The sequence below is a fragment of the Elephantulus edwardii genome, unplaced genomic scaffold (genome assembly GCF_000299155.1).
Source record: "Elephantulus edwardii isolate Elephantulus edwardi_28Jun2011 unplaced genomic scaffold, EleEdw1.0 scaffold00120, whole genome shotgun sequence".
NCBI classification, from domain to species: domain Eukaryota; kingdom Metazoa; phylum Chordata; class Mammalia; order Macroscelidea; family Macroscelididae; genus Elephantulus; species Elephantulus edwardii.
Genome location: NW_006399870.1, coordinates 1948390 through 1960283, shown reverse-complemented (window position 1 = coordinate 1960283; position 11894 = coordinate 1948390). Strand labels below are relative to the sequence as shown.

General features: G+C 39.0%; 1 protein-coding gene across 1 annotated transcript in view; it reads right to left on the bottom strand.

The window, feature by feature from the left end:
- Nucleotides 1-11894, bottom strand: part of CCDC15 (coiled-coil domain containing 15) — a 176689-nt gene that overhangs the window by 105648 nt on the left and 59147 nt on the right. The window contains exons 5-7 of the mRNA XM_006892846.1: nt 6632-6754; nt 5471-5938; nt 444-1235 (exon numbers count right to left, since the gene is read on the bottom strand). Coding sequence (XP_006892908.1) covers nt 444-1235; nt 5471-5938; nt 6632-6754 — 1383 coding nt within the window. The remainder of the gene's footprint in view (nt 1-443; nt 1236-5470; nt 5939-6631; nt 6755-11894) is intronic.

Below are 11894 nucleotides of genomic sequence, written 5' to 3'. Positions count from 1 at the left end.
AAAAATGTATAAACATGTCATGAAACATAGATATTTTGTTATATGTGAATCATGAACTCACATCTCTCTGGACATTCAAATGCTTACCTGGTGTGTCTCTAATGAACAGGCTTTTACTTATTACTGCATGTAGCAGCTTCTGTAGGACATCCTTCTGCTTGTGTGGGATCTCTATACATCTGTGTTTATCTATATGCATGTGCTTTAGTTGTTCGAGCGTGTGCGGGTGGATGGGACAGGGCCTGGGGGTTACCAACACCACAATCACTTTTTGTTGTGAGAAACCTAGATCTTTTGCTCCATTTCACTCAACAGAAAAAAGCAGCTCGATTTGGACATCAGGAATTTTCTTTTCCGATGCAGTTGGTCAAATGATAAATGGTGAAGAAGAATAAAACTCTTCACAGGTCCTGAGACTTATAGATGGCACAGTCACTGCCAACGTCCCACTCCATCCTCTGGAAGAGGTAAACCATGGCACTCTCCAGAAGTAATCCGCTCAGGATGGTCAACAAGGACAGCTTCCGGCTTGTGTTCAGGGTCACTCTAATGGCCTGAAAGTTTGATGTAAGGACAAACACTTTGATGAGTCTGAGGCACAGTGGTGTGTAGTCATGTTCCCAAATGACAGCTGGAATCAGCAGGAATTTTCCATAGCTAGACAGTAATAATGCTTTCAGCAGTAAAAGGAAGTTGGGCTTTTTCTCCGCTGTCATTGGTTGTTCAACCCACAAAAAGGTAAAAATGGCAATAAAAAAGGTGGTTTGTTCTAAAGAAGCAATTGCGAACATTCTGTAGAACTCCCATTCCTTAGCGTATCTGATCAAGTCATCAGGGTCAATGTTCTGGTTCGAGTCCTGAAGCTGCCACCACTTCAGGTATGCCTCACAGAGCAAACAAAAGATGCACAGTTTTCCATGGATATTTATTTTAGTATTGAAAAGAATATGTCTGTAGGCCTGGGCTTTGCATAAAATTGCATTAATTAAGATGATAACAGGATCATACTCGATATATTTGTCTACAGGTTTCTGGCAGGATTTGCAAATGGTTATCTTGAGCACACCGTGGTGATAGTCTCGGTACAGCTCCTTGGCTTCTTCATTGCACTCGATGCACCTGTACTGGCAGGAGCCGATGCTGCGGGAGGAGTGGCAGCCGCCCCCTCGATGCCGCCTTTCCCTGGCTGAGGACCGCACCTCCCGCCGGTGCCCATGGTCCACCTCTATTTGCAACTTTTTGAGGAAGTACCATACCACCTTCCACAGTGGTTGCACCATTTTACACTCCCTTCAACAGTGAATAAGGGTTCCAGTTTCTCCACAACCTTGCCAGCATTTGTTGTTTGCTGTTCTGTTAAATTTTGCTATTGTGACTGGGGTGATATAATATAGTTGTTTTAAGAAGAATAACTTAAGTGCCACCAAAATTCTATAAGAGAAGACACTAAAGCAATGCAAAACAAAAAAATCTCATTGAAAAAATAACTGAAAATCTGTTGTTATGTGCCGTTGAGTCAGTTGCGACTCATAGCAACCCTATGTACAACAGCCCTAAACTCTGCTCTGTCCTGTGCCAATCTCATTGTCTCTGACACTCCCATCCCGATTACCTCAGTCACTGAATCAATCCACCTCATAGAGGGTCTTCCCCTCCTGCGCTGTCCCTCCACCCTACCAAGCATGATGTCCCTCTCCAAGGATCTGTTTGTCTCTCCTTACAACATGTCCAAAGTATGTCAGATGAAGCCCCAGAATCCTTGCCTCCAAGGAGTAGCCTGGTTTAACCCTCTCCAGGATGAATCTGTTTGTTTTCTTGGCAGTCCATGGTACATTCAATACTCTTCTCCAGCACCACAGCTCAAAGGCATTAGTTCTCCTTCTATCCTCCCTAGTCATTGTCCAACTCTCTGATGCATAACACGCGACTGCAAAGACCATGGCCTGTATCAGGTGCACCTTGGTCTCCAGAGAGAGACCAAGGTGCTCTTGAATACTTTGTTGCTCTTGAATACTTTGGAGAGGTCCCTAACAGCAGACTTTCCCATCGCAATACGTTTTTTGATTTCCTGGCTGCTTGTGCCAAGAGTGTTGACCGTGGAGCCAAGCAAACGGAAGCTGTGAACAATCTCAATCTCTTAGCCATCCATCCTGATGCTACCAATTGGTCCAGTGGTGAGAATCTTTGTCTTCTTGACATTGAGCCTCAGTCCATACTGAAGGCTGCAGTCCTTGACCCTCTGCAGTAAGTGCATGAGGTCCTCCTCAGTTTCAGTGAGCAGGGCTGTAACATCTGCTGCAGAAAAAAAAATCCCTAATATCATGAAATATAAAAAGGACAACAATTCACTTCACCAAAGAAGACATTCAAATGACAAACAAACACATAAAGAAATGTTTAAAATCCCTCGCTCTAAGAGATACAGATCAAAACAACTATGAGATATCATTTCATCCCAGTAAGAATAGCAAAATTTAACAGAACAGCAAACAACAAATGCTGGCGAGGTTGTGGAGAAATTGGAACCCTTATTCACTGTTGGTGGGAGTGTAAAATGATGCAACCACTGTGGAAGGCGGTATAGCACTTTTTCAAAAAGTTGCAAATAGAAATACCATTTGACCCAGCTATTCCACCACTTGGAATATACCCCAAAGAAACCATAACCGCCACCCAAGCAGTTATATGCACACCCATGTTTATCATGGCTCTGTTCACAACAGCAAAGAACCGGAAATAATCTAAGTGTCCATCAACAAATGAATGGATAGAGAAGCTCTGGTATATTCACACAATGGAATACTACGTTGCACTGAAAAACAAGGAACTCATGAAATATTATTCAAAATGGATGGCCCTGAAGGACATTATGCTGAGTGAAATATCTCAGTCACAAAAGGACAAATACTGTACAGTGGCACTGTTGTAAAAAGGGACTGACATTGGGGTTGGGAGGAGAATGTGAAAGATGGGATAAATTGTGCATACTGCATTGAAACAGGTAAGAGAGAGAACTGTTTAAAAGGAATACATGATTAGGTATCATTGTCATGACAGGAGTCCAGAAGGAAGGCTGCATAGTGGAATGGACTTAGGGGGAGGGATTGTATAACAATGAAAAAATTTTTCTCTTAGTTTTCAAAGAGAAGAATGAACTGAGGGGATGGGCAGGGAGAAAAGTGCAACAATAAATGAATGGAAATCCAAAATATCTGTAAATTTTCATCAAAATTAATAATAAAAAATAAAAAAGGACAGTAATTCAAGTAGCTCAGTGACAACCAAATAGAAAAGACCTCAAAAGAAAATCTCTTAAGACAGAAAGATCAAACTCTCTAAAATCAAAAGCAATTCTGAGAGAAGGTAGGAATAACAAACATTGTACCTATAATGGATTATCAGTAACACTAAATTCTGCCTTCTCAGCAGAACCCACACAGGCAAGAGGGTAATGGGATGACACATGTAAAACCTTGAAAGAAAAAACTGCCAATTAAGGACTAAATATCCAGAAAAATTATTCCTGAAATATTATTTAGTAGGTCCTTTTCAGATGAACATAAATTAAGGGAACATGTCAAAACTAATCAGCCTCACAAGAAATGCTGGAGACCGAAAACCAACATCAGACAACAACCTGAGATAAAGACATATGACACCATCATCACAAAGTGAGCCCAGGTGAAGAACCTTCAAGACTAAAATAAACCTGCAAAAATAGGGAACTAGAAACATCAGTCCATAAAAGACAGCAATTACAAAGCAAAAAGAAGGCATACATGGTCACAGAAGTTCCAAATTGAGAGGAAATCAAGATGGTATCAAGACAAATCAGATTGTTTTAAATTCAGGAATAAATCAAGGGCAACTGCAGAGAAAATTAACTTTCTCCAAAAATTTAAAAAAAAAAATCATTATTTTAGTAAACACAAAATCATTAGCAATAAAAGAAATGAGTTGTTGTTTGTTGTTAAGTGCTATCGAGTTGTACACGACTCATAGTCACCCTAAGAACAAAAGACCTGAACACTTGTATAACTTTTATCATTTCTCCAAGTTCACAGAGTTTCCAGAGTCAAGCTATTTCGGAAGTGGATGCCACTCCTGCTTCCAAGCTTGTTTTAATCAGAGAGCTCCACCAAACATTGTCCACCATAGGGAACCATTATTGCATCAGTGTCACAGTGTTTAGAATCATAGCAACCACGAGTTACCTCTGTACAGCAAATAGACAGACCAGTGCTATACCCCTTAGAAGGATGAAAGGAAATGAGACAATCCATAAATAAATTCAATGCAGTACAAAAAAAACACATGAAAATCATTATTAGCACACATACAACAAATGACAGCAACAAATTCATACCTTTTGATAATTACACTGAGTGTAAATAGACTCATTTCATCAGTCAAGAGAAAAGCAGTAGTAAAATGGGTAAGAAAACACAATTCAACAATGAGCCACCTAGACAGAGATGGAAATAAGCCAACATTCAAAAAGATGGAAAAATATGTCAAGCAAACAGAAGAAAAATAGATGAAAAGCAATGTCAATTCTGAGAAGAAAAAAAAAATTAGACTTTGAGGAAAAAATAAATGTAAAAGAAACAATAAGCATAAGAGATAAAGAAAGGCATATAATTATTAAAAGGTCAAATCAACAAAAATAAACATAAATAGCCACAGAGCTTCAAAACACATAAAATTTTACAGAATTGAAAAGAGAAATAGAAAATTCCACAGTAGATTTTAATGCATCATTTTTTATGAAGAGAGATTCAACAAAGATATAAAAGCTTTAAATAACACAATCATAGACACAGAACACTCAACACAGCAATAGTATAATACACATTCTTTTCCACTGCACTGGGATCCCGCTCTAGAATATAATCCTTTTAAAATGCAGACACAACCCTGAATAATTTACTTCCTGTGTATCCCTTTTTTCTTCTGGTTGGTCTAACTGATCTCTAGTGGATGGCTGGTCTTCAAATGTTGGTAAAAGATGCTGTCGGCCACATGTGAGCTGTTCCTTTCTCCTTCTTTCAACTGTCAAAGCAGAAGATGGCTGCCTTAAGCATGTTTCCTAATGAAGACAAAAAAAGGAAAGTGAATTGTCTACATATGGATTAGACACTGCTGCTAATGATTTGATACCTCCATCTCTGAATCTCTAAACCAAATGCAATATATCCATTGCCATTGAGTCAACACAGATTCATAGTGAAAAACTGGAGTTGCTCCTTAGAGTTCCCAAAGCTGTAAATTTTTATGGAAGCACAATCTTTCTACTGCAGAGTAACAAGAGGGTTTGAATTACTAAACTTCTGGCTAGCAGTCTAAAATCTTAACCACCACGCCACCAGAACTCCTTCAACTACAAATCCCAAATCGTACTTGCAAACCCCATTCTGAATCTCACTTAGCTTATATTGTCTGGTGCTATTTCCTTTTCACTTTGTTTTACCTGGCTTTTGGGTAGAAACTGCTGGTCTTGCTCTTTGGGTCGAATACATGGGTATCTGAAGAGAATACTCCGTCCTTTGAGTAGACTAACTTGGTCTTTGAGTAGAAAATTCTCATCTTTGGGTAGAAAATCCTGCTTTCGGAGTGAAAACTCCTGAGCTTTGAGCACATCACTTCCAGGTTTTGGTTCAATATTCTGAACTTCCAACACAGCGCCTTCTGTTTCTGTCTCAAAAACCTGAGCTTTGGGCTCCTCAATTTCCAGCTCAATAGCTTGGGTATCTGGTTCAACATTCTGGGCTTCTGGTTCAACATTCTGGACCTCTGGAAAATCACTCTGGGCTTCTGGTAAATCATTTTGGGCTTCTAGAAGGTCATCATGGACTTCTTGCAAAATATCCTGAAGGTGTAACTGCTTTAGTACTCCCTCTTCCATGACATCAAATAATGGACTTTTGAATTGTACTTTCTAAAAGCAAACATAAACACCAGATACAGAATTTCAGGTAACAGGAACAATCTAAGTTTTCTGAGATTCACAAAATAATCTTAAAGAATTGTTGTTGTTGTTATGTGCCGTTGAGTCGTTTGCGACTCATAGAGACCCTATGTACAACAGCCCTAAACCGTGCTCTATCCTGTGCCAATCTCATTGCCTCTGACACACCCATCCTGAGTACCCCAGTCACTGAATCAATCCACCTCATAGAGGGTCTTCCCCTCCTGTGCTGTCCCTCTACTCTACCCAGCATGATGTCCCTCTCTAAAGACCTGTCTCTCCTTACAACATGTCCAAAGTATGTCAGACGAAGCCCCAGAATCCTTGCCTCCAAGGAGCAGCCTGGTTTAATCCTCTCTACGATGAATCTGTTTGTTTTCTTGGCAGCCCATGGTACATTCAATACTTTTCTCCAGCACCACAGCTCAAAGGCGTCAATTCTCCTTCTATCCTCCCTAGTCATTGTCCAACTCTCTGATGCATAACAAGTGATTGCAAAAACCATGGCCTGTATCAGGCGGACCTTAGTCTCCAGAGAGACATATAAGAATAAAACAAATCTCTATCTATAACCTCAAATCAATTCAACAGAACTGTCAATCCCAGTCTAAACGGAAATTCATTTACATTCTCTTACTCTATCTCCTTTTCATTCTGCTTTACCTGAACTCTGTTGAAAGGTTCTTCCTTGGTTTCAGAAAGGAGATCCTGTGGGTCTTCCCAAAGCAAATTCCTTCTCCATTTCTCTTCTTTTGTAATAGATGAGGAATCTCCAGAGTCAAATATCTAAAGAATAAATAATCTTGTTAAATGTAGATATTATAGGAAAAAACAATCTGAAGCCTAAAATAGAGTATCATTCTCATAGGTCACAACATTAAAATATTATAAAAACAGGGCATTATACAAGGAAAGCAGGACATGTATAATAAAAACTACAAAACGCTGCTGAAAGAAATTCAAGAAGATCTAAATGAGTAAAAGGAGCCCTAGTGGTGTAACAGTTAAGCACTTGTTTGTTAAATGAAAGTGGCAGTTGAACTCTCCTGCCACTTTGTGGGAGAAAAGCCTCACAATCTGTTCACATAAAGATTACAGCTTGGAAAAATCCTACAGCATAGTCCTACTATGTCACACAGGATCACTAAAAGCTGAAATCAATTTAAGAGAACAAAATAAAAACAAATGAATGAAAAGATACACATCTCCATAGATAGGAAGATTAATATCAGTAAGGCAACAATACTTTCAAGTTATCATAGATTGCACACAAATTCTATTAATGCCAACTAACTTTTTTTTGGTAGAAAATGACAAGTTAGTACTAAAATTCATATGAAAATGAAAGAATAGCAAGATAATATTGAAGTAGGAAGAAAGTTGAAGGACGTACTCATTCCAATTTTAAAAAATAAAACTACTGTAATAAAGACAGTGTGGTGATGGCACAGGAAGAAATATAAGGGTAAGTGAGCTAAAATTATAATTTTTCATAAGTAAATCCTTATATTTATTAGTTGATTAGTTGATTCTGACAAAGAAAGACAAGACAACTAAAGAATACTAATTTAAACCAATGGTGCTGAGACATCTGGACATCCATGGGTAAAAGAATGAAATTGGAGTGCTAACATCGTATACAAAAATTAACTTAAATCTCAACATATAGTGAAATACAAGAAATAAAGTATAAAGCTCTGGAAAGAAAATGTATAATCTTCATGACCTTGGTTAACCAACAGTTTATTAAATATAAAACAAAAAGCACAAGCAACAAAAGAAAAATAAACACTGTCAGAGTAAAAAAAAAAAACAAAATATATGCTATAAAGGGCAACATCAAGAAAGGGAAAAGATCACCCACAGAAGGGAAAAAATATTTGCATGTTGTATTTTGATAAAGAAACCACATCCAAACAATAAAAAAATAGCCTAATAAAAAAATGAGTAAAAGATCTGAGTAGACATTTCTCCACAGATGATTAACAATTGGGTAATTGCACATAAAAAGATACTCAGTATCATTAGTTCTTAGGAAAATGGAACTCAAAAGTAAACGGGATCCACATGCACAGGAATAAATCAGGATTTATGTCTCACATTATATGCAATAAAAACCTTCTACACAGTGGTGATAACCAAAATAGAATGGTACTAGTACAATGATAGGCATAAAGACCAATGGCACAGAATTGAGAACCCTGAAATAGACTCATGTATTCAACAAAGATGCACTGATATTCAGCAAGGAAACAAAACTTATCAAATGGGGAAACGACAACCTCTTCAATAAATAGTGTAGGCAAAACTAAAACTGCTATCTGCAGAAAGCTGAAATGGAATCCACATCTTACACCATTACCCAAAAATCAATTCAAGGTGGATCAGATACCTGGCAGTAAAGCTGCAAACCATAAAGTCCATAAGGGACAAAATGTGACCAGCTTAAAAGGTTTGTTGTTGTTGTTATGTGCCATCGAGTTGCCTGTGACTCATGGAAATCTTATGTACTACAGCTCTAAACCCAGCCCTACCCAGAGCCAGTCTCACTGACTCTGACACACCTAATGCTATTACCTCAGTTACCATGTCAATCCACCTGATCTGGGATCTTCCTCTCCTGTACTGTCCCTTCACCTTTCCAAGCATGATGTCCTTCTCCAAGAACTGGTCCCTCCGGGTCCCTTACCTGCCCAAAGTAGGTAATGTGGAGCTACAAAATTCTTGTCTCCAAGGAGAAACTTGGTTTCACTTCTCCAACACAGACCTATTTGTTCTTCTGGTGGTCTGTGTTCAAAACTCTTCTCCAGCACCACCACTCAAAGGCATCAATTCTTCTTCTATTATCTTTAGTCATTGTCCAGCTCTCTAATGCATAGTAAGTAACTGCAAATAACTGAATGATCTGTTCCACATGTTGTTGTTGTTGTTATGTGCCGTCGAGTCGTTTGCGACTCATAGCGACCCTATGTACAACAGCCCTAAATCCTGCTCTATCCTGTGCCAATCTCATTGCCCCTGACAAACCCATCCCGAGTACCACAGTCACTGAATCAATCCACCTCATAGAGGGTCTTCCCCTCCTGCGCTGTCCCTCCACTCTACCCAGCATGATGTCCCTCTCTAAAGACCTGTCTCTCCTTACAACATGTCCAAAGTATGTCAGACGAAGCCCCAGAATCCTTGCCTCCAAGGAGCAGCCTGATTTAATCCTCTCTACCATGAATCTGTTTTTTTTCTTGGCAGTTCATGGTACATTCAATACTCTTCTCCAGCACCACAGCTCAAAGGCGTCAATTCTCCTTCTATCCTCCCTAGTGATTGCAAAAACCATGGCCTGTATCAGGCGGACCTTAGTCTCCAGAGAGACACTGTTGCTCTTGAGTATTTTGGAGAGGTCCCTAACCACAGACTTTCCCATCACAATACGTCAAGGACTGCAGCCTTCAATATGGACTGAGGCTCAATGTTAAGAAGACAAAAATTCTCACCACTGGACCAATCGGTAGCATCAGGATGGATGGCAAAGAGATTGAGATTGTTCACAGCTTCAGTTTGCTCGGCTGTTCCACATACAGATTGAAAATATATAGAAACAAGACACATCCCTGATGCACTTCCTTCCTGATTTAGCAACATGCAGTGTACCCTTGCTCTGTTCTGATGACTGCCTCTTTGTCCATGTATAGGTTTTGCATGAGCACAATCAAGTGTTCCATTCTTCTTCTTAAGGTTAGCCACCTTTTTTTTATCTTGTTGTTGTTGTTGTTATGTGCCGTCAAGTTGTCTGCGACTTATAGCGATCCTATGTACAACAGTCCTAAACCGTGCTCTATCCTGTATCAATCTTACAGTCTCCAACACACTACCCCCATTACCGCAGTAACTGAGTCAATCCATCTCAAGGGTCTTCCTTCTGCCTCCTCTCCCTTCACCATCCCAAGCATGACGTCCCTCTCCAAGGACTGGTCCCACCTTGCAACATGCCTAAAGTACGTCCGACGAAGCTTCAGAATCCTTGCCTCCAAGGAACAGCCTGGCTTCACCCTCTCCAGGATGAACTTGTTTGTTCTCCTAGCAGTGCATGGTATGTATATTCAATACTCTTCTCCAACACCACAGTTCAAAGGCATCAATTCTCCTTCTATCAACCCTAGTCATTGTCCAGCTTTCTGATGCATAGCAAGTAACTGCAAAGACCATAGCCTGTATCATGTGTCCCTTAGTCTCCAGACTGACATAGTTGCTCTTCAGTACTCTTCAGACTCTCCCAGTGCAATTTCTCTTTTAATCCTGGCTGCTGGTACCAAGAGTGTTGATTGTAGAGCCAAGCAAACTAAAGCTGTGAACAAACTCAGTCTTTTCATGATGCTGTCAATTGGCCCAGGGTTTAGAATCTTTGTTTTCTTGATGTTGAGCTTCAATCCATTTTGAAGGCTGCCGTCCTTGGCCCTCTGCAGCAAATGCTTCAGTTCCTCCTCAGTTCATAGTCAAAAACCTTTGCATAGTCAATAAAATACAATGGAAATGTCTTTCATCTGCTTCTTTCTGTAAAATGCTTGTCTGAATTCTGATAGAAGGCCAACACTATGATATAAAGAGACTAACAAATAGTCAGAAATGCACAATCTAGAAAGGATAAAATTGATGAACTGGACCTTCTAAAAATTAAATCCCTGTGTGCATAAAAAACTTTTTCCAGTAGGGTGAGAAGGAAACCTACTGACCAGGGAAAAAAACATCTGGCAATACTATCTCAGACAAGGTTTGATACCAAAGTTTATAAACTACTACAGGACCTCCATGAGAAAAAGACTAGTAACACACTTAAAAAATGGGCAAAAGATATGCAAAGACATTTCACAGAGGAAGATATTCAGATGGCTAACAGACACATGATGAAATACTCAACATCACTGGCAATCAGAAAGATGCAAATCAAAATCACCACAATGAGATATCATCTTACTCCAGTAACAGTGTCAAAGTTTAGCAGTACAGCCAGCAATAAATGCTAGAAAGAATGTGGACAGATTGGAATTCTGACTGTTGGTGGGATTGTAAAATGTCACAACCACTCTTGAAAGCAATTTGGTGTTTCCACAAAAAGCAGAACATTAAAATGACCCAGCTATTCCACTACTAAGAATATACTCCAAGGAAATTAGAACTGAGACACAAATAGAGATATTTGTACTCTACTGTTCACAGCAATGTTATTCACAATTTCAAGAATATGGAAATAGCCCAAATATCCAACCACAACCAAATGGACTGAGAAAGCTATGAAATACAAAGCAACACTCAGGAGCAATGATTTTAAAAAATACTATATAACTTGAGAAAGACTGGAGAGCATTATGCTGAGTAAACTAACTCAGTTTCATAAGGATAAACACTGCATAAGACCATTATTTAAAAATAGAAGGATAACTAGTAAAATGTGTATGGGAGCACAAGGGGAGAAAGGAGGTAAGGATGGGTAGGGGCAAAACCACAGGGTTGCACAACATAGTGGGTAGAAGGAGAGGGTAAAGTAAATAAGAAAGATATACGGGGGAACAGAAAAGATGGAGCAATGGTCGGCATAGTCCAATGGTGATTAATTTCATAAAATACCATGTATAGGAATGATTATATAAAACATAATTTCAATTGAAGAAAAGTCTAGGGGGAAAAAATCTACACTAAAATAATAAACTTATGAAAAATCAATTCAAGATATAAGATAGAGCAAGGATCTAAATTTCAAAATGAAACCCACAAAATTCTAAAAAGAAAATGAAAGGGTGAAAAAAAAGTTTGAACAGCTAAAGACAAAACGGGTAAATGGAATCCTAGATCAATGGAATCGAATTGAGAATCCAGAGATCAACCCATCTATCTATGGTCAACTGATCTTTGACAAGGAGATGAAATCAGTGAA